Below are 22,407 nucleotides of genomic sequence, written 5' to 3'. Positions count from 1 at the left end.
AACAGGATAGAACATATACTTGGTTAGCAAACATCTACCTAGTGCAAGGGTCTCAAACTGGCAGCCCTCCAGCTGTTGCAAAACTTCAAGTCCCATGAGGCATTGCATGGCTGACAGTTACAAGCATGACCCCCACAGGCAGAGGCATGATGGGACCTGTAGTTTTGCAACAGCTGGAGGGCCGCCAGTTTGAGACCCCTGACCTAGTGACTTTGGAGCCATACACCTACACATCCAACTGCTAAGCTGGGCAGAGCTTTGTCAGTTTTGACTGTGTGCTTAAACAGTCAAGTTGCAAATTTCCTGCTGTTGTATATAAGTAAAACTAAATCGCATATGTTCTCATTCCTCGACTAGTCTTTTTCTTCATAGGTACTGTAGTAGTTTGGCAGTTATCTAGCAGATGAATTTATTTTAATTTACTGGTTCTAATAAAAATTACAAGATGGGATCTCACTGAGCAAACTTGTGTTCATCCTTCTCTTGCTTAGTTGTTCATGGTCAAGGTTTACATATTTTCACAGTTTTCTGAATAAAAGAGAAAAGGTTAATAATCTTTCAGTGCAGGTATATCTTCCTGGTGGGTGTATTTTAAATTACAGTGATTGATTTACCAGCAGTGAAGATTTGGTGAATATCACATTCACGGTTTTATAAATATCTGCCAAAGTTTGGATGGGCAAGAGGCAAAACTTGGTTGTTTTGTGTCCCAGCACTGTGCACACCGCCATTACTTTAGAGCACTACATATAAGCAAATAAAAAAAGACTCAGGCAGTCTAATAATTGATTACAGTAAAAAAGACTGGGGGTTGACCAGATCAATGCTGCAACACACACTGAAATTTTATGAATGTCAAGGCAGAGGCAGGAAATCACAAGACAGTTAAAAAAACAAAGCAAACATGCAAATACAATTGTTTCTTTGAAAAATACTCTCAGCCATGTAAAAATATATTTAAACTGTTTAAACAGCTTCATAGAATGTGAAAAACCAGGAATGTATAAGAAAATGAACGTGTAATTGGATATTGTATATCTGAGAAATATTCAGTTTTTATATTTAATATTTTAGTTTAACCAGTAATAAAACTATATAAGTAATGTTTAAAAAAAAAATGTAACAAATAGGTGAAAATAATTTTAACTGTACTGCTACTTAAAAAGTTAAATGTCATCAATAATCATAGATCAATTCTGCACTACAAGGAACCATAGTGGAACCGAATGAGAAAATCATGAACATTCCCTTTAAAGAGACAAGATGTACAGCATTCTATGCAACCAATTTGAAGTCATCCTTCATAGCCTAAATATATTAGGCTTATAAAAAGCTGATATTTCATTGGTTGCAGTAGAAAAAAAACAGGTTATGTAACTGTATCATCATAAGTCATTTATGACCCATAACATACCATTTTCCTGCAATAAAATATTTTTGACAAAGGACCATGAGTCTAAAATAGGATATACAGTCATGTTTACTAAAAGCAGTGTTGATGTACAAAGTGCAGTAACCATTAAAAGGGAATGGAAGTTATCTTTCATTAATACTACTTCAGTAAACTGAAATGTTAAGGTAATGGGTTACTGCATTATGTATATTACTACTGTTCTTTGAATTGATTCACCAAATAGGCATGATAATTAGTCAACATCTGGCATTGTAGATGTCCAGCTGCACAACACATTACTTAGTTGGCCATTGTACTAATGATGTCAAGTGCCTGCAGATCTCACAGACTACCAAATACACCTTTTTACAAAGGATCAGAAAATGTACAGGCCTGCAGGCCTACCTTGATAGCAAAAGGCACCCGCTGCCTTCTCAGACAAAAGTCTTGGTCAGAATCCCCTAATTTTTGGCTAATTGCCGTTATTTTTTTTCCTGATAGAGGTTCTGAGGGTGTTTCTAGAGTTCTCCCTCTCCCTTCTATATAGGAACAGATAAAATGCTCTGTGACTGCATTATATATGCACAGCTTTTACTAACAGTGGGGAGTACCCTTTCTCTTAATTTGTAGTCTTTAGATTTCTGCCTTCTGACTGCCTGGACTCAATGGACTATGTACCTGTCTCAGCTGTAATCAAGCAACAGGACTACTGTCCTTGGTGTAAAAAAATATATGCATATAGAACCCAAACCTTTTGGCACACAGTGTTTTTCCCCTATGTCCATTGTTTTCATAAATAGTTGTGGTAGCAATAAAGCAGGTGTTGATCACTTTTTATGCAGAATATACATACATATACAGTATGTATACACACACAGATATGTGAAACTACCCCAAAGCACATGGGCTTCAGACAGGTCTACCCATCTGGTCAAAATGGAAACATAAATAATTTAAATAATAATAACAAAGGTACAGCCTCCTCTGCTTTATTATAAAATGTAGAGCAGAACCCCATGTTATTAAAGTGGAATTTCAGACTTATTGCTAAATATGCCTAAACCTGCTCACACCCCTCCCACCATCTAAGTGTAAAAAAATGCTCCGGTCCAATCATGTTATCAGCTCCCGGGGCGGCCTCTGGGGATAGGAGAGACAGCTGACAACAGATGCTCCATAATAAGCCTATGGGTGATGTCACCATCCAGGCATTCGGTGTTCTCTCTACTGAAGCCGGCCACTGGGGGGATCACGTGACCTGACCGGAGCTCCCTGGGAATAGGTAAGTATAGGAATCTTTCTTTAACGGGGTAGATAGAATAGGAAATGGAAGGGGGTGGGCGCTAGTTAGCATAGTTAGTAATAAGCCTGGAATTCTACTTTAATAACAACCAAACGCACAGCACAGTCCTCAATAAAGGCAGCCTGTTAAACTGGCAGCCTGCTGGAATGCTACAATTGCAAAGAATGACCATATATTACCACTGTATCTCTGCTAGCTGACAACTACATCACTGGTGTGTACCTCTAGAGCTGCAGGGGCATACTAGGGGCATAACACCTGGGATGGGGGGGGGGGAGGTATCAAACACACTTGGAAGAGTTGATCACTGATGGTTCAGGTGTTAGGTGTAGTGAGAAAAAACGCATTGAACAGAGTTGGTACTGAAATATATTATTAATGTATTTTATCAGGCTGTCTTTGTTTAGGTATTCTTTTTTTTTTAATGACAGTAGTGTCACTTTAATAGCTGTGTTAATGGCTTCTGAATATTGCATTATATTTACAACTCCTCGTGGAACAGGCTTTTGGTTAAAGTAAGTCATCTTCCAATTTGTCCTGTAAAATCTGAGGATATTGTAAAGCTTTGAAGTAGTCTAATTATTCTTTGCTATTATAATGGGGCTGGTTTATTCAAGGGGTAAATAATGTTCACCTAGCCTAGTACGGCCTAGCTCACTTTGAATTCTCAATCAGGTGCAGAGAAAAAAATAATAATGTTTTTTGCTCTACAGATGATTGGATGTTTAAAGTAAACAAACCTCACTGTCACACATTCTTACATTTTCTTTTATGCTGCTCTGCTTGGTCTACATGGATTGCTCAGAAGCATTTTATTTTTAGAAAAAGATACCTGTATATAAGTAATAAAATGTCAGTGCAATATTGCCTTTATAACATTTTCCCAAATTTTAACAGCCTGATCCAAACAGCATACATAAGAACAAAAAAAAACATTTTCATTTATATTTCAGTTCACTGTAACGATTTTAAAATATAATAAGTTAATATAAGATAATTTATGCCAGATAATTTAAGCCAAACAGGTATGAAAATCAGCAAACTGTTAAACACTTGTTTACAACTTAGCAGTACACCGTGTGAGATAGAGAAAGCCCTATGTAGGGCCCAAGAAATCCTTGTACTGTAGGCCACAATTGTGGATGATAAATGAAATGTGTTTATTCCTCAGGGTAGTCCAACTCCTCATTGGCAATCAGTGTATTAAAGTCCTGCTTATGTTTGCCTTTAGTTTTAGATTTGGTGTTTGTCCGATTGCTGTCCTGTGCTTCCGCTGCCTGCTGATAGTAGTAGCCTTTTGTGTCTGCATTTCCCCAGTCTTGGGCTTTATCTTCTTCTGGAGCATAAGAGTAGCCATCATCGACTGAAAAGGTATCATCAACGTCATACCGCTGGTACGTGCTCTGATGGAGTACTTCTTCCCTTGCACTGATTTCCAAGGTGCTGTTCCACATTCCATAGCCAAAATATATCAGCAAACCTACAGAAACAAAATAGGTCTAGATATTACTGCAGCAAGTGAATAAAGCCAACATTTTTCCATGGTATGAAAGTGAGGTGAGAGAAATGTTCCTTATGGGAAAACTGGTGACCACTGCATGGTTGGAATTCCTCTCACTTTTGGGAAAATGTATTTTTACTCTGTGTTACTTCTCCAAGATAGGAAGTAAAGGGAAATTTCCCCAGCAGGACACAGGCAGCAAAAAACCCTTCCCTACTCTATGCAAAATGAAAAAAAGAAAGGTTTTAGCTATACATCACAAATGTTCTCCAACTACTATACATATTTAATGTCACCCTACCAGACAAGTAAGAGGAATTCCAACACTTTTGTTAATTCTACATTTTTATTTATGAATTTATTTTTTGGTAAAGCGTTTTGTAGAGAACACAGAGAGACAACCTGCCACAAAGGACAGGGAAAAAAAGGAGACAATAACATACAGTTCATGACACTGGGATTTTACACTAGTGGGAACAGAATATGGTACAGTAGCATACAGTAAAACTTTGTATTCTGACCATAGGAGAAAGGATCAAGCAACTCCAATTTTAGGCAAGGGACACATCAGCTCTGTCCATCGAGACTAAACAGAATCAAATTTACGCACTGCATTTTGTAAGAATTAGTTATCCTTTTCATATAAAATACATCTATATAATTCTCATACCCATTCCTCCACAGAGGGAGTAGTTATTGATATACATATTAGTGCTAGCATCCAGCGAGAAACAAAATGCTTTAATGACAGCCAGAGATAGGCTGTCATCCATAAGTGAAGTACCATAGTAACCTAGAATACAGGTAAGTGGTTCCACCACTAGATTAACCCTAAAAATGTCTTTGAGAGTTTTGATCAATCATAGTTTGGGGCACCACCAAAGTGATTGAGATTCCCTTGGCTACATGTCCTACAGTGAGGATTTTCCCGTATGCCAATCCTATGTAGTAATTGAGGGAAAATGTGGAGAATGAAAAATGTATTTTATGGTATTTTATGCACGATGAAAGTAATACCAGCTGTGTTTACTAAAAAATATCATCCCAGATATTGTCTGAAATGGGAGCCCCAGGTCTGTTTCCTGCCTCCTCCTGCTATCTGTTAGTTGGGTGAACTTCTCAGAAATTAGACCTTTAGTAGTGACCACTGGGTCTTCTACAGTTCTTTCATTGATGTATTATTGTTCTCAGACAGGCACTGCCCTTAGGAACTCACTACCAATTTTCTAAAGTGAAAACCAGTGACAATGAAAAGAAATCAGACCTTTGTTTTCATCTTCTAATATTAATTAGTAATGACAGTTCAAACCAAACTGATTGCCACTTTTACATTTACACATGTATCAAATGTGCCTCAGTGCCCAAAGATACGTTTTTCCCAGTAACCAATTAGACATTATTAATTACCAGTTTCCACATACTATCGCCTGGTAAAATTGGACGCTTTTTTGTTCCATTATAGTCAGATTATAATAAAAAAGAGTCAGGAAAAGAATATTAGACCGTCTCATGAAAAGAAATAACTTCAGACAGCACCTATCACATTTAGGCCTGCATGCGCTGTTATGTCACATGACTTCTCTTTCATATATCAGAAGCAGGGGCAATGCCTGTCTGTCAGTCCTCTGTCCTGATAGATGGCCAGGAATACTCCTCAATGGCCACTTTTTCAATTCCTCCCACATATCCCCACACATAAAACATCAATGATGACTTTTTAAACATTATTTTTTGCATAATTCTATAACAAAGAATTCTCTTAGAATAATGAACCAATGAGCAGCCTGCCACACCTTCCCTGACATTTCTGAAGCCTGGATTTAGATGGCCTTGTCACAAATTAAGGCCTAACAGTAAGTGGTTGAACATAAAATACTGACATTCGAGGATAATTTTGTTATGGTAAGACACACTACCACCTGTTTTGCTTGCCATTAGCTTGATAGGCATGGAAGAAGGTGCCATAGGTTGAATATCTTAAAAAAAAAACCCTCACAATATAAAAAATATAGCCTGGCAAATGCTTAGGTTAAAATAAGATTTGGTAGTTGATAAAAGTTGCAGCTAAAGTGATTGGTACCCCACTATAAGCTACTAGTATAGCTGGACACAGGCTTCAGTATTGGGTAATGCTGCTAGGAGGCCCAAAGAGCCCAATGATGATTTTCCTATTGGTCTTTTAGGGCCATATCTCTTTATAGAATGTTCAGTAGAACTGATCCAGTAATATGCACCCACAAAAATTCTACTAGCCGTCAACCTGGTAAATACTGTCACATGAAAGCAAATTCCTTTGGTGTCTGATTACTGCAAGCATGTTAAATGAATGAGCCTCTGGAAGATATCCAGAGAATGAACTGTGAAAGTACAACGCCAAATTAACCTGAAGAACCCATCCGCGTCTCATTTCCCTTCTCATGTTTTCATTTTACGAAACTGTGTTTTTGTACTAGAAGTATATATACTTGGTTGCTAATGATAAACAGTCATCATGATATTTGGCCACATCAGGATTATATTGTTGATTGTGATACTGAATTATTTTATTACTGACAGCTTCAGAAATGAAATATGCATGATAAGGGGTAGAGAAATCTCTTGATGTGCAGAGAAGCCTGTGGTGTAGCAGTGCCAGATGGTATGTGAGCAAAGTTAGCTCATAGAAATTTAATGATGCCTGTTCAAGTCATGGTGAGCTCTGGCATGTGTAAGCCAAATTAAAATTCCAACTATGTGCTCTGGTGAACCCTGTTTGACAAGTCCTTGGCTACAGAAGCAAATGATCTGATAATTATTTTACAGCAACTGAAAATGTATGTATTATTTGCTTGTTAGGTGTGTGTCTCTTTCATGCAACATTTTATATGCATGCTTTATTATTCACAGCTGCAAGCCAAAGTCTTAAGAAGATGAAATGCTTACAGCAGAGAGCTGCATATTTAATTGCTATCTACACCTGTGAGCCTGAAATTAATACAACCAGAAGAGATGTAATAGAGACATCTGTGCCCTTTACAAGGTGTCCTCTGCTCCACTGGGTACAAAGAGCAACCAAATCTAAACTATGAAGTCTAGTTTGCTCTTAGTGCGACATGCATTAATATAGCCATCTTCTGCTAATGTGTCACCCTATTAGAAATACTGTATGTAAACAGAATATGAGTCACATTAATATCTAGAATGATGTACCCACCAGCTATTACATATAAGAAGTCTAGAGATTTTGACTACCATGTAAAAGCAGAGGGCTCTGGACTGTGTGTATTCATACTAATCACAGACCCTCTAATATCTACTTTAGGTTACATGATGGAACTACAGTATTATATGATTGCTCTCACACTACAATTCTCTGATATCAGGGTCCAACCTCCTGCTACGGCTATTGTATTCTGACTGCTGGAAATACATAATGATGCCTATATCTGATTGGACTCTGCCTGCTTCCTTCTATTTTTCTATTGAAAGATGTCAAGTGGGAGGGTCTTGGATGTAACAATGCTCACGGGGCCACCCACAGAGTGAATTTTGGCTGGTTTATCTGGAAGTGGCCAAAATATGCTCTGTGTATGGGCAAATTTACATTGATGGTCACTTTGGTAGTCACGGGGCAAGTTCCCTTTTGCCCTGGTGCTCAGAGGGAGGTTACCCTTACAGGGAAGATGTGCCCTCTTGCATGGGTGGTCATTGTTGAAGTACATGTGTCCTCTTCCACTGATGATCAGTGATGAAGTACCCCCTTATATTGTTGGTTAGTAGAAAATGCTGATTGGAGAAGTGTCCACTTAAAGTGATGGTTATTGGGAAGAATGCCCCATTGCATTAGTAGGCAGTGGGAAGAATGTCTTATTACATTGGCAGCCAGAGGAAAGATTGAGATTGAACTCTTAAGCCGCGTACACACGGGCGGACTGTAGGCCTACTTAGTCCGTCGAAACACATTTCAGCGGACAGCCGTGCTTCAGCGGACTATTTCCGCGTGCAGTCTGGCGTACTAAGTATTTCGGATTTTTCGAAATACTGTCCGTCATACTTTGGTTTCAGCGGACAATCCGCTCGTCAGTAGGCTAGTTCGACGGACTAAGAATGGCGCATGCTCAGAAAGGATTTACACGGCGAAAGGTTGCATTGCCGTGTATTCGACTTCCTATTTCTAGTCCCGTCGTACGTGCTGTACACGTCATCGCGCAAGCTTTCGACGGACTGTTTGTGCATCCGTGTGTGGTCAAGTCCGTTCATTCGAAAGTAGGACGGACTGTCCGTCGGATTGTATGACGGACTAAGTAGGCCATACAGTCCGCCCGTGTGTACGCGGCTTTACATTGGTGGGCACTGGAAAAGGTGCAGCTTACATTAGTTTTCAGAGGAAGACCAGCCCCCTTTTATTTATGATCAATTGGGAAGTGCCCACTTAAATTGGTGACTATTGGTAAGATTGTCCCTCGTGTTTGTGGTCAGTGGCAGCTTATTCATTTGGGAGAAAGGTCTATTACATTTGCAGGCAGAAGGAAGAAAACTGCTTACATTGGTAAAGTTGTGCCCTCTTATACAGGTGACAAGTAAGGGAACTGTGAGTATAGGATTGGCTATATGGGATTGTATGATATTATTTTTTATTTATTTATTTGGTTGAACTAGATGGACTTGGTGTCTTTTTTGTAACTATGTAAATGCCCGCTTAAAAAATGGTGGGCAGTGGAAAAGTTCAATTTCAAATTGGTTGGCAGAGGCAGAAGCGTGCCTTACATTGATGGTCAGTGAAGACGTGCCCACTTCAACATTGGTGGTCATTGGAAAGAATATTGGTATTATATTGGTATGGAAATCACATACAATTGTGGTAAGTGGGAAGAATTCCCCTTACACACAGCTAAAAATATCATTGGTGTCAGAGGACACAGTAGGAAAGGCTTCACTGGTTCTGAGCTGTTGGCACAAGAAGAATCCAGACACCCTCACACAGCAGAATAATCCACCTAAACAAGTTGCCAATTAATACATTCCCTGATAGAACCCTCTAGGGATCTCAAATATAACCCCCCAAAAAACATGCTTGCTTAATTCTCTGTAGTTCACAAGATAGAATTTTAGGAAAATTGTAATCCCCCTGCACACACACACACACAAAAAGTTTACTTGATAACAACATGTTATCAAGTAAAACAGTGCAATATATTCAAATGTATACATTAGCAAAATATTAAAAGCACTGAAGAACTTACCCACAAAGCACCAGACAGCAAATCGAATCCATGTTATGGCCGATAGTTTAAGCATAAGATAAATATTGACCATCATTGCAAATGCAGGAACAAATGGGACACATGGTGCCATATATGGCAACTTCTTGGGATTCTCTGGTTGCTGAAGGATAACAAAAACCAGGGCAAGGATTAACAGTACCATCAAAATGACCAGGATGACTGCCCACCATACATGGTCATATACGTAATCTGCACCAAATATGATAAAGGAGCAAAAGATGAACAACAAAACAAACAGAAGCATGACACAGATGGTCACTGTTCGACCGGTAGCAACAGTCGGTCGATCCATTTTCCCAGGCAAGCCAAGACGGATCCTCATTGTGTAATATCTTGGTCCAATAAATTTTTTCAGCTTAAAAAGATAGATGTTTTCAGAGCCATCAGCTTCAATTCCAGATGTCATGTCCACTGTTCCATAGTTTGGATGGTTTACATTGTAGTTGGCCTTATCAGATTTGCCAATCAGCATTTCATTGTCTCCCAGAGAGGGCAGGTTCTTTGCTCCACATATGTTGGTGGCAGGACCTGAGAACTCCTCCCCATCACTCATGGGAGAGCAGGCTTCCTTCTCACAATCAGCAAGGATACCTTCTTTCTTTTTGGTGTGTTCCTCAGAAAGAAATTTGACAAAACCATCAATATCACTTTCAGGCTGGTAACGTAATAAAAGTACACACACAGAAACAAGGGTGTATGCTAAGAGAGTTCCTATAGACATCATTTCTATTAGGTCCCGAAGACTGACCAAAAGAGAGAGAAGGGCTGCCAGGAATCCAGAGACAATACAAGCCACCACAGGAGTCTCTGTGTAAGAGCTGACATGGGACAAAAACCTAAAATACAAAAGGAAAAGTTCAGAATGCATTTTTGAAAAGATTAGTTATTCCAAACAGGCATCAGTCTGCGCAACCACTACTTACCTGAACAATAACCCATCACCAGACATAGCATAAATGACTCTGGGCATAGGAAACAGAGATCCAAATAGGCTGACTGTAAGCCCAGCTACAGATCCAATGGCCACAATGAATTTAGCAACATAGAATCCATGGGCTACAAACATCTCCATAAGTGGTGATTCGGTATCAATCATATTGTAGGGAACCATTAATGTTAATATAACACTGACCTAAAAGACAAAAGTAAGATTGCCACTTCAACATATCTCACACAACTAACAAGACAAAGTATTAAAAATGCTAAAATATTGTACAGATAGGAGACAGATGCTTTTCATAGGATGGATGTGTAGATTCAAAAAAAAAAATTCTGCATAAGAGAACATTTGCAAATCCTCTCCTAAGTTTGGTAATAGATGTCCTGCATGCTGAAGCTATAATATTAGGTCAATGAATTGTAACATATTAAACTGCTCGATAGGCCTTATGAACTTCCAAACCTCTATCAATTTAAGATGCTAGCAAAAATGCTCTGTTCAGTGTATGCTTATAAACAAAGATAATTAGGGAAAACTGGCAATTTAATTTATTTAAACGTTTACTTATTTGGATGATGAATTTTGCATAAATGTGGCAATTTTTATAACATTTACTGTATATAAATATACACATTTATTCAATCCTAAAGTCTCCTTTTTCTTATTAGAATTTTTTTCCCATCAATTATACAATGTTTATATAATAAATATTTTTAAATTGAATAGTGAACATTCAAAAATAAATGTTTCAAGAGCTCTATTTGTTACTCACTCTTCCTAAAAAAAATCATTCCAATTACATACTTCAAAACAGAAAAAATACTATAGAATTTAAAAAAAAATTAGTTATACTTACAGAAACATAGGCTGTCAGACAGGTAATCAGTGACGCGGTGATAGCATATGGAATAGAGGTGTTGGGACTCTTTGCTTCCTCTCCTGTGGTAGCAATGATGTCAAAGCCAATGAAGGCATAGAAACATGTGGCTGCACCCTTCAGAACCTGAAAGTCAACAAAGTACCAATTTTGAAATTCTATCATACACCCTATTTCCTGAAGCAGACCCAACGTACCATTACTGTTCAACAGAATAGCTAATGAATGTGAAATCGTTCATTCATATTTAAACAAATATCTAACTTTGATAAACATATTTTTCAGGTTCATAAACTAGGTTGTCTGTATGTGGAAAAATAATAAAAATGCACTGTTATAGTGCATATAATGTAGAAAAGCACTTGGAGATATTCAAAATAAAAGAAAATATAAACATGAAAGAAAGTGTAATGAATCCCCTACCAGCTCCCTAAACTTCTACAAATACTTGAAAAGATTTGTTCTTGTTGCCTGTCACCTGCTTTTTGCACCTTCATTCTTCACATCTCTATTCTTTAAACGCTAAGTTCACCTTTAGGAGCATTTAAAATGTTACACCCATATTTAGGGTTTAACAGGTAATCTGCTCCTAGTGACCCACCTCCTGCTGCCAGCATTCCTCGTGTTGTGACAATGAGCAGGGGAACTTCTCCCCGCATTCACTGTCACAATTTGAAAACAACATGCTGTCACAATTTAAAAACAGTTTCCTGTGAATTAAACTACAAGTACCGTTGGCCTCTGTGGTCGACAACTTGGTTGACAACTTGTGGTTCTCAATAAACTGCAAAGGCTCTGGTGAGCGCCCTCATGGTTCATTGATTCTTCCTGCGATTCAGTAACTGCCTGCCCTTTTTGGAGTTATGGGCAGACAGCTTGCTAAGTGTCTGCAGGATCCATGCACATACCTGTAGGTATAGTAATCTGCTAAATGTGCACCAGTAAGGAGATATTTACTTTAGTAGCAGCCGGTGAAGTCACCAGCGCACGAGCACTGCGCTCTCAATGGATAACATGCCACCCATTGAGAGAGCTGTGCAGCAGCTGTGTTTCCCATGCGCATGTGCAGGAGTGACGTCATCGCAGTTCGGCCATTCAAATGGCAAGAGCCTGCAAACCCGGAAGAAAGAATTAGGTGAAGATGGAAACCCTGTCAGCAGTGACAGCGTGCCACTGGAGGGCTTTGTTTTAGGGTAAGTCTTTGATAATGTACTAGCATGTGACGCATGCTAGGACATTATGCTCTTAAAGTGGTTGTATAACAAATTTTTATATTTTTACCTACAGGTAAGCCTATAATTACGGTTTAGGAGATATTCACCTTGCATGCAGCCAATGACGTCAGCAGCACATGCGCTGTGAAGGCCCGGCTGAAGGTCCGGCAGGCGCTGCCGGACCTTGCCAGGAAGAAGACTCCAGCGCCCATGCGGCTCTAGCCACTCACTACGCCAGAGCCGTAAACCCAGAAGACACGTCGATGGGAAATGTCAACTTCCTCGGCGTGGTCTGAGATCCGATGCCGACACCTCGTTCTAAGGTGAGTGTTTCACTGCATATTAGCTCATTATGCCTTTGCCCTACAGGTTTTTTTTTTATTATTAAAAATTTCTGTGCAGGTATATAACTGCTTTAACTTGCCGGGGAAGACTTCTTTTTGTTTTGCGGATTACTACCCCTTTAATAAATACTCCTATTGGTCCATGTGTAAAAACTGTATATGTATTTTCCAAATACATACTACACATCATATATTTAAAAAAATATATTATTAATCCTAAACATGCATTGCTCAAAAAACGAATTAGCTATTTTTCAGTGTACCAAACGTTTTCATATGCACTCATGTAAATAATATACACACAAGTATATAAAATTCCGTTAAAAAGTGAACAGTCATGGGCTCAGAAAAATTCCTGTTTTTTATTTTATTTTTGGCACACATGATTGGGTATTTAAAGTGCGCACAGCTTCATCTTATTCTCTAATATTCACTTTAGATAGAGAACATTTATTTTGCTAGATGTTGTAAAGCGCTGAGCAAACTTTTGGCACTATATAAAACCTGTATAATAATAGGTAAACAGCCTGATTTAATAAACCAAATTGGTATTGCATCAACTTGAACCAGTCCTACCAAAAAAAACAATGTGTTTTTCTAGGTCCATGCATATTTCCCATTAAATTGCAGCAACATTCAAGGCAATGCACCTTATGTGAAAAAGCACATAAAAGCAGAAATTTTGAAAACTGTAGACAAAAAACAGCATTCTCCATTCAACTAACATGTTCATTCATTATACTATACACATTACCTATTCTGCCCATTACTGTGTTTGAGTCAGTAATGCAGATAGTGAGGTTATTACTATTTATTGCATCTGCAATGAACACATGATCAGAAAAAAATAAAACCCCTTATTTTCTAACAGTGTCACTCTCTTGATAAGATTGAGTGTGCTCCATACATGGAATAATTATTACACAATCTGCCACATTGTGTAATGTTTTCTGTCTATATATGTTTGGCATCATGCAGCACTGCATACATCTTTATTAAACAAATATTTTTTTATAAATTTGTTGCAAAGTTTCTTACCTGCAGAGCCCACCAGTAACATCATTCCCTATTGTAGACATGCATGATCCTTCAGTTGTCTGTTGGGTTGCCTATTTGATAGGCAGGCCAATAAGCAAATAAAGGAGCATACATGGCAGGCTGACACAGTTGCTGCTAATTCTGAGGCAGCAGTGTAGTGTTGTCAGTCTGCAACAGGAAGTGCTAGAACAGTCACAAAAAGTGATTTACTTAAAGTGGACCTTCAGTAATTTTTTCATCTTTCCATCTATCACATTTTATGCCCTTGTTGTATTAACTTTGGATAGTATTTTTTTTTCTGCCAGTAAATACCTTATACGACCCACTTCCTCATTCTTGTCTTGTCATTAGCCAAGGCTTATGACATTATGCACAGTAGAGCTTCACAATTAATCGTTAAAAAATCGTGATCTCAATTCAGCCCCCATGACGATCTCTATTGCAGAGTTTGCTGGTTCTTTCATATAACAAGTGGTGAGACTTATCTGCTCACTCAGCTGTCAAAAGAAAACATCTGGGCAGTCTGCCAAGTTTTGCAAATGAAACATTGTAACTAACTCTTCTTTCTTAGATCAAAGGGAAACTTCTGTGTGTAAAGAAAAAATCCAGGCAGTCTGCCAAGTTTTTCACAATGTGTAAATGCAGGAAGTTTAACGACTTAAAGTCTAAATCTTTTTCTGACACTTGTTTCTTAAGTTAAAATCAATATTTTTTGCTAGAAAATTACTTGGAACCCCCAAACATTATGTATATTTTAGCAGAGACCCTAGGGAATAAAATGTCAATTGCTGCAATATTTTATGTCACACTGTATTTGCCCAGCAGTCTTTCAAAAGCAATTTTTTGGGAAAAAAAAATACACTTCAATGAAAAAAAAACGAAACAGTAAAGTTAGCCCAATTTTTTTTTTTTTTATGTGAAAGATGATGTTACACCGCGAGAATCGTGATCTATCGTCTAAGAAAAAAAATTGTGATTCTCATTTTTGCCAGAATTGTGCAGCTCTAATGCACAGCTCTCTCTCTCACTCTGGTGAGAGTTTGCCAGGAAGGGATGGGGTAGTCATAAGAGAGCTGCAGGGCTGGAGGTGTGCCTCTGTGTGTGTCTGTGCCAATCCAGGAAGTGAACAGGCAGCAGCTTCAGCTGCCCACAGTTAAAATGGATGCAGCTTGACTTAGTGGAGGGAGATTTCTGCAGCATATTTGGCAAGTACAGAATCACAGTATATATAAAATAATATGCAAAGTGGTTGGAGAGAAGCTTCAGAATGGCAAAGATGTTTTTATTACAAATTATGTGTGCAGACTGCAGTTTCTCTGTAAAGTGGAGTTCCAGTCCCCCAAGTAAATATATATTTTTTAATACTCTGCCCTAATTTGGTCCACTTATATGCAACATTTAAATAGTATTATTAATGTTATATTAGTATTATTAAAGTATTATTAGTGAGGGCTGGACGGGGATGAAAATGTGTCCCTGGACTTCATCCATACCGGCCCACTTTAATTGAATAAAATGCTGCCCCCCCCCCTTCAAAAAAAATCACACCCACCAAAAGGCCCCATCCATTATTGTATATCCTGAGAAGGTGAGAGAGAGGTGGGAGTGAGAGAAAGGTGGATTGAGGGAAAGGGGGTGAGAGGGGGTGGGTGAGAGAGAGAGGGGGTGAGTTTAGGAGAGAGGAGGTGAAAGAGAGGAGGGGGCTGGGAGACAAAGAGGGAGGCTGAGAGATGGGGCTGAGAAATAGAGGAGGCTGTGAGACAAAGAGAGGCTGAGAGACAGAGGGACCAAGAGACAGAGGGGGGGCTGGGAGACAGAGGGAAAGAGGGGGGGCTGAAAGAGGGGAGAGCTGAGACAGACCACATCACATAGCACTGTCCCTTTCTGCAGTCCCTCCTCTGCCCCCCCCACAGGCTCTGTGTGCGGGCAGATATGTGTAGGATGCCAGGTACCTGATGGCCGGCAGCACAGAGTCACCCTCTTGATCAGGAGGTGCTCTCGCTGCTCTGCTCCTTCCAGCGGCTCCGTGGCAGCCTCCGCTTCTTGCCTATCCTTTTCCTCCGAGCCCCCAGTCAGCCTATCCTCCGGCCTGGCCCGTACTGTTCTTAGAACAGAGAGAAGGTGGAGGAATCGAGGTTCTGGGAGCACCTGCTTCTGTTTGCCTCTTTGGTGGTTAGGGAGGGGGTGGAACTCTTCTCCCCCTCTGAACTCTCATATCTAACTGCCCTCCTCGCTGGCCACCTTACCCAAATCCCTACAATTGTTTGCTGCCACGCTCCCGCTGCCGCCGAACTCTGCATAAAAACCAGCCCACTGAGCCATTGGCCCACCGGGAAACCCATGGAAATCCTGCTAGCCAGTACATGCCTGAATGTAGTCCTTTCATTTAGGCTTAAATAGGTTAAAACTAACTGGATCTCAGAAGCAGGCAGGGTCCATCTCTACTGTGGGCACCTGAAGTCCTCTTGTATCTATTTCCAGGATTCGGTGCAGTTAGCTACCCAGCATAGACCTCCCGATCTTGCGCCTGTGCAGTAATGCCACCACGTGGCACTCCTTCCTCCTGACACGTTGTCATAGCAACTCCTCCCATTCGTGTAATTTTTGGACAGGAAATAGTGTGAGATTTTGGTATTAGAAAAAAATAAGGTTTGCCATTTAACAGAGAAATAAGGACCGGCATGGGATTTATTGAAAGTGAAAAAAATGAGTGGAACTCCACTTTAACCACTTGCCGACCGCCGCACGCCGATGTACGTCGGCAGAATGGCACGGGCAGGCATAAGGGCTTACATGTACGTCCTTGCCTGCCCGCCGGTCGGGGGCCCGATCGGGCCCCCGCCCGGTGCCTGCGGCGGTCGGTATTCGTTCGGGAGCGATCCCGGACGAGGGGACGGCCATTCATTCATGGCCACCCCCTCGCGATCGCTCCCGGCGAATGAAAATGTCCGGTGACATCACTTCCTCTCCTGTAATGTAAACACAGGAGAGGAAGTGATGTATTCTCTCCTCCGTGTCGGTAGTTTTCGTTCCGGCACCGAGGAGAGAGGTTCGGTGAGTTGCACCAACACACCCCACATACAGTAGAACATGCCAGGCACACTCACACCCCCCCTTTACCCCCCGATCACCCCCCAATTACCCCTGCCCCCCCAGTCACAGTGACACCAATTGCTTTTTTTTTTTTTTTTTTGCATTGGTGTCATTTGTGACTGTAGTGACTGTTAGGGCAGTTAGGGTTAGCCCCCTTTAGTTCTAATGTGCCCCCCTAACCCCCCCAATAAAGGTTTAACCCCCGTGATCACCCCCCGTCGCCAGTGTCACTAAGGCTGGGTTCACATTGCAGCGGTTTATGAGAACGAATGTGATTCGCACCGCACTGCAAATCACATCCGATCTCTGTGCGATTCGAGTTCAGCCATACAGATAGTATGGCTGAATTCGTGTCGCACCCGCCGCACCCGCCGCACCGCCGCAAATTCGCACGGGACCCTTTTTTTGGCCCGCAGCAGAATCGGATCGCATGGGTGTTCACACCATGCGATCCGAGTTTGCAGATCGCACTGCGATATGCGAACTGATCTGGGGGTGTCATTAACATTTCACTGACACTCCCAGCAGTTCGCATAGGGCAGTGTGAACTGCCGCCGGGAGGCATGCGATGCGGGAACCCGCCGCGGATTCATGGTGTTCCCGCATCGCTCCAGTGTGAACCCAGCCTAATAAGCGGTAGTTTTTCTGATCGCTGTATTAGTGTCACAGGTGACGCTAGTTAGGCAGGTAGGTATTTAGGTTCGCCGCAGCTTTTTATAGCGCCAGGGACCCCCATATACTACCGCATAAAGCCCCCTGATTGCCCCCTAGTTAACCCTTTCACCAGTGATCACCATATAACTGTTACAGGTGACGCTGGTTGGTTAGTTATTTTTTTATAGTTTCAGGGCACCCGCCATTTATTACCTAATAAAGGTTTAACCCCCTGATCACCCGGCGGGTGTCATTTGTGACTGTAATAACTGTTAGGGCAGTTAGGGTTAGCCCCCTTTAGTTCTAAGGTACCCCCCTAACCCCCCCAATAAAGGTTTAACCCCGTGATCACCCCCCGTCGCCAGTGTCACTAAGGCTGGGTTCACATTGCAGCGGTTTATGAGAACGGATGTGATTCGCACCGCACTGCAGTGCAAATCACATCCGATCTCTGTGCGATTCGAGTTCAGCCATACAGATAGTATGGCTGAATTCGTGTCGCACCCGCTGCAAACTCGCACGGGACCCTTTTTTTGGTCCGCAGCAGAATCGGATCGCATGGGTGTTCACACCATGCGATCAGAGTTTGCAGATCGCACTGCGATATGCGAACTGATCTGGGGGTGTCATTAACATTTCACTGACACTCCCAGCAGTTCGCATAGGGCAGTGTGAACTGCCGCCGGGAGGCATGTGATGCGGGAACCCGCCGCGGATTCGTGGCGTTCCCGCATCGCTCCAGTGTGAACCCAGCCTAATAAGCGATCGTTTTTCTGATCACTGTATTAGTGTCACAGGTGACGCTAGTTAGGCAGGTAGGTATTTAGGTTCGCCGCAGCTTTTTATAGCGCCAGGGACCCCCATATACTACCGCATAAAGCCCCCTGATTGCCCCCTAGTTAACCCTTTCACCAGTGATCACCATATAACTGTTACAGGTGACGCTGGTTGGTTAGTTATTTTTTTTATAGTTTCAGGGCACCCGCCATTTATTACCTAGTCTCACTAGTGTACCCCTAAATTTAGGGGTGTCTACTTTCCAAAATGGGGTCATTTGGGGGGGGGTTTGTGCCATCTTGGCATTTTATGGCCTTCAAAACTGTAACTCCCTTAGAAAGCCTGAAGGCGGTGCTTGGTTTTCGGGGCCCCGTACGCGGCTAGGCTCCCAAAAAGTCCCACATATGTGGTATCCCCGTACTCAGGAGAAGCAGCAGAATTTATTTTGGGGTGTCATTTCACACATGCCCATGGCATGCGTGAGCAATATATCATTTAGTGACAACTTTGTGAAAAAAAAAAAAAAAAAAAAAGTTTGTAATTTTCCCGCAACTTGTGGCAAAATATAAAATATTCCATGGACTCAACATGCCTCTCAGCAAATAGCTTGGGGTGTCTACTTTCTAAAATGGGGTCATTTGTGGGGGTTTTGTGCCATCTTGGCATTTTATGGCCTTCAAAACTGTAATAGGTAGTGAGGAGTGAAGTCAAATATTTACGCCCTTAGAAAACCTGAAGGCGGTTCTTGGATTTCGGGGCCCCGTACGCGGCTAGGCTCCCAAAAAGTCCCACATATGTGGTATCCCCGTACTCAGGAGAAGCAGCAGAATTTATTTTGGGGTGTCATTTCACATATGCCCATAGCATGTGTGAGCAATATATCATTTAGTGACAACTTTGTGAAAAAAAAAATTAAAAAAAATTCAAGTTTGTAATTTTCCCGCAACTTGTGGCAAAATATTAAATATTCCATGGACTCAAAATGCCTCTCAGCAAATAGCTTGGGGTGTCTACTTTCTAAAATGGGGTCATTTGTGGGGGTTTTGTGCCATCTTGGCATTTTATGGCCTTCAAAACTGTAATAGGTAGTGAGAAGTAAAATCAAAAATTTACGCCCTTAGAAAGCCTGAAGGCGGTGCTTGGTTTTCGGGGCCCCGTACGCGGCTAGGCTCCCAAAAAGTCCCACATATGTGGTATCCCCGTACTCAGGAGGAGCAGCAGAATTTATTTTGGGGTGTCATTTCACATATGCCCATAGCATGTGTGAGCAATATATCATTTAGTGACAACTTTGTGTAAAAAAAAAAAAAAAAAATTTTTTTTGTCATTATTCAATCGCTTGAGGCAAAAAAATAAAATATTCAATGGGCTCAACATGCCACTTATCAATTTCCTTAGGGTGTCTACTTTCCAAAATGGGGTCATTTGGGGGGGTTTTGTACTGCCCTGCCATTTTAGCACCTCAAGAAATGAGATAGGCAGTCGTAAACTAAAAGCTGCGTAAATTCCAGAAAACGTACCTTAGTTTGTAGATGCGACAACTTTTGCGCAAACCAATAAATATACAATTATTGACTTTTTTTTTACCAAAGACATGTGGCTGAATACATTTTGGCCTAAATGTATGACTAAAATTGAGTTTATTGGATTTTTCTAATAACAAAAAGTAGAAAATATCATTTTTTTTCAAAATTTGCGGTCTTTTTACGTTTATATCGCAAAAAATAAAAATCGCAGAGGCAATCAAATACCATCAAAAGAAAGCTCTATTTGTGGGAAGAAAAGGATGCAAATTTTGTTTGGGTACAACATTGCATGACCGCGCAATTACCAGTTAAAGCAGCGCAGTGCCAAATTGTAAAAAGACCTCTGGTCATTTACCAGCAAAATGGTCCGGTCTGAAGGTGGTTAAGAAACCAGTTTACAGTGGGGTTTATATACTAAATGTGAATAGGCTGTTCACAAAATTTCACTTTGCCAGGGAATTTTCCTTTAACTTAGTGAAGATGCTGAAATTTCACTTTGCAAATAATGCCCTACTATGTGTAAGGAAACAAACATTGTGGCTTGCACGTGATTGAAGGTGAAGCCTCCATCAATCAAGATGTATTAACCTGCCTATATTGTGTTTATCTGTTTAGTGAGCATGGAGGAGGAGGGAGGAAGTGGGCTGTTATTTACCAGAAAGTATACACCCACATGTGCAACGCTATAGTCACATGGGCTGCTTCAGATGTGATCAAGGAGGAAATGCTCAGCATAGAAGCCGCGCTAGCTGTCAACACGGCTCTGCAAAATCCTGCAGTGGGGACATGGACAGAAGGAGGAGATTGAGATCAGTAGGATCAACCAGGTTTTTTGGAGAATGCAGAAAATGAATCCCATAGTGAACTCAGTATGAACAGCATGTAATACATCATTTATTGATAGTTTTTAACGATGTGGGTTTGATGACACTTTAAGATCACCATTGGCCAGTGTTAATATCCCTGGGTAAAAATCAATGAACTCAATATAAACATCTGTTTTTCTCTCTGATTGTAACATACATAAATGACTGAGAAAAGTAAAATTGAACAATGTGCACATACGCCTTAATGTTTATATCATCATGAAACGTCTTCAATCTTTATCATATCAACATATCATCACCTCTCTTTCTTTGTGTGCCTCTCTTTATTATGCATATCTTTCTGTTGTATGTGAATTTATTTATGGCTGACAGTGTTTAAGCGTGTTTAAGCAACAATAGTTGATAAAACGTTTGCAACATGAAAGGTGGGCAATTTCTGCGCTTTGTCTATTTTTTTTCAAAGTGTGTGGATTTTCTTTGTAGATTTAACCACTTACTTACTGGGCACTTAAACGCCCCTCCTGCCCAGACCAATTTTCAGCTTTCAGCGCTGATGCACTTTGAATGACAATTGCACGGCCATACAACACTGTACCCGAATTAAATTTTTATCATTTTTTTTCCCACAAGGGGCAAAGCAGGTCCGCGCTGTAGCCGTCATTTGGCTATAGCGTGGATCTCTAGTGGTTAATATTTGTAAAACACAATTACATTACTTAGTTCTACAAAGTCAATGGACAAAAAAAAAAGCTTACAGCTTATAAAGTATAAACATGCAGACATTTTTTCTAAACATCTTTCACTGCTGTATAGCATGATGCCAGTGCTACATGTTGCAATTTTTTTTTCACATTATGGAATCCAGAATTCAATATACAGTATATATATACATAGATATCTCTCTCTCTATCTATACATATATATATATATATACACACACACAGGCATACCCCACTTTAAAGTACACAATGGGGTTTATTTACTAAAATAAGTTAAAAATCAGGCTCACTTCTGCATAGAAACCAATGAGTTTCCAGGTTTTATTACCAAAGCTGAATTGAACAAGCTGGGGTTAGAAGCTCATTGGTTTCTATGCAGTAGTGAGCCTGATTTTGCACTTTCCAGCTTATATATATATATATATATATATATATATATATATATATATATATATATATATAGAGAGAGAGAGAGAGAGAGAGAGATAGATGTATATATATATATATATATATATATATATATATATATATAACATACAATTTTCAGAACAAGATATCAGCTAAATTAGTAAAAATCTCATACCCCTGACCATCCATATGGTAGAAAATTTCCTTCCGACCAGTTTTTTCCACTGACGAAGAAAAGGCCAGCAATCATGATAAACACCCACACGGCCAAGTTAATCACATTCAACACATTATTAAAGCCAACGGAATTCTTTACTCCCAAGGCCACAATTATTGTCACAATGACTGCGATGACCAAAGCAAGGAGATCTGGATAGGATTCTTCTCCTTTTCCTAGGAAAATAAGGGGAGCATACATAAATATCACTATAGAGTATGTAGACCTTTGTTTTACAAAGAAATATAAGGCGAAACTCATTATGAAACAAGTCACCGCCATCTGATCACATTAAGAAGGATGGTTTTGCCA

The 22,407-nt window shown here is 40.4% G+C and overlaps 1 protein-coding gene across 2 annotated transcripts in view; it reads right to left on the bottom strand.

Annotated features, from left to right (window-relative positions):
- Positions 1-3,547: 3,547 nt before the first annotated feature.
- Positions 3,548-22,407, bottom strand: part of SLC7A14 (solute carrier family 7 member 14) — a 94,279-nt gene continuing 75,419 nt past the window's right edge. For both annotated transcript variants that reach the window (XM_077487996.1, XM_077487997.1), the window contains 5 exons: positions 22,054-22,271; positions 11,258-11,404; positions 10,385-10,593; positions 9,420-10,297; positions 3,548-4,176 (listed from right to left, as the gene is read on the bottom strand). In XM_077487996.1, coding sequence (XP_077344122.1) covers positions 3,857-4,176; positions 9,420-10,297; positions 10,385-10,593; positions 11,258-11,404; positions 22,054-22,271 — 1,772 coding nt within the window. In that variant the 3' untranslated portion in view covers positions 3,548-3,856. The remainder of the gene's footprint in view (positions 4,177-9,419; positions 10,298-10,384; positions 10,594-11,257; positions 11,405-22,053; positions 22,272-22,407) is intronic.

This window comes from Lithobates pipiens, unplaced genomic scaffold, assembly GCF_037356315.1.
Source record: "Lithobates pipiens isolate NorthernLeopardFrog02 unplaced genomic scaffold, aLitPip1_a1.2 Scaffold_18, whole genome shotgun sequence".
In the NCBI taxonomy this organism is placed as follows: domain Eukaryota; kingdom Metazoa; phylum Chordata; class Amphibia; order Anura; family Ranidae; genus Lithobates; species Lithobates pipiens.
This window is presented reverse-complemented; position numbering and strand designations above follow the sequence as displayed.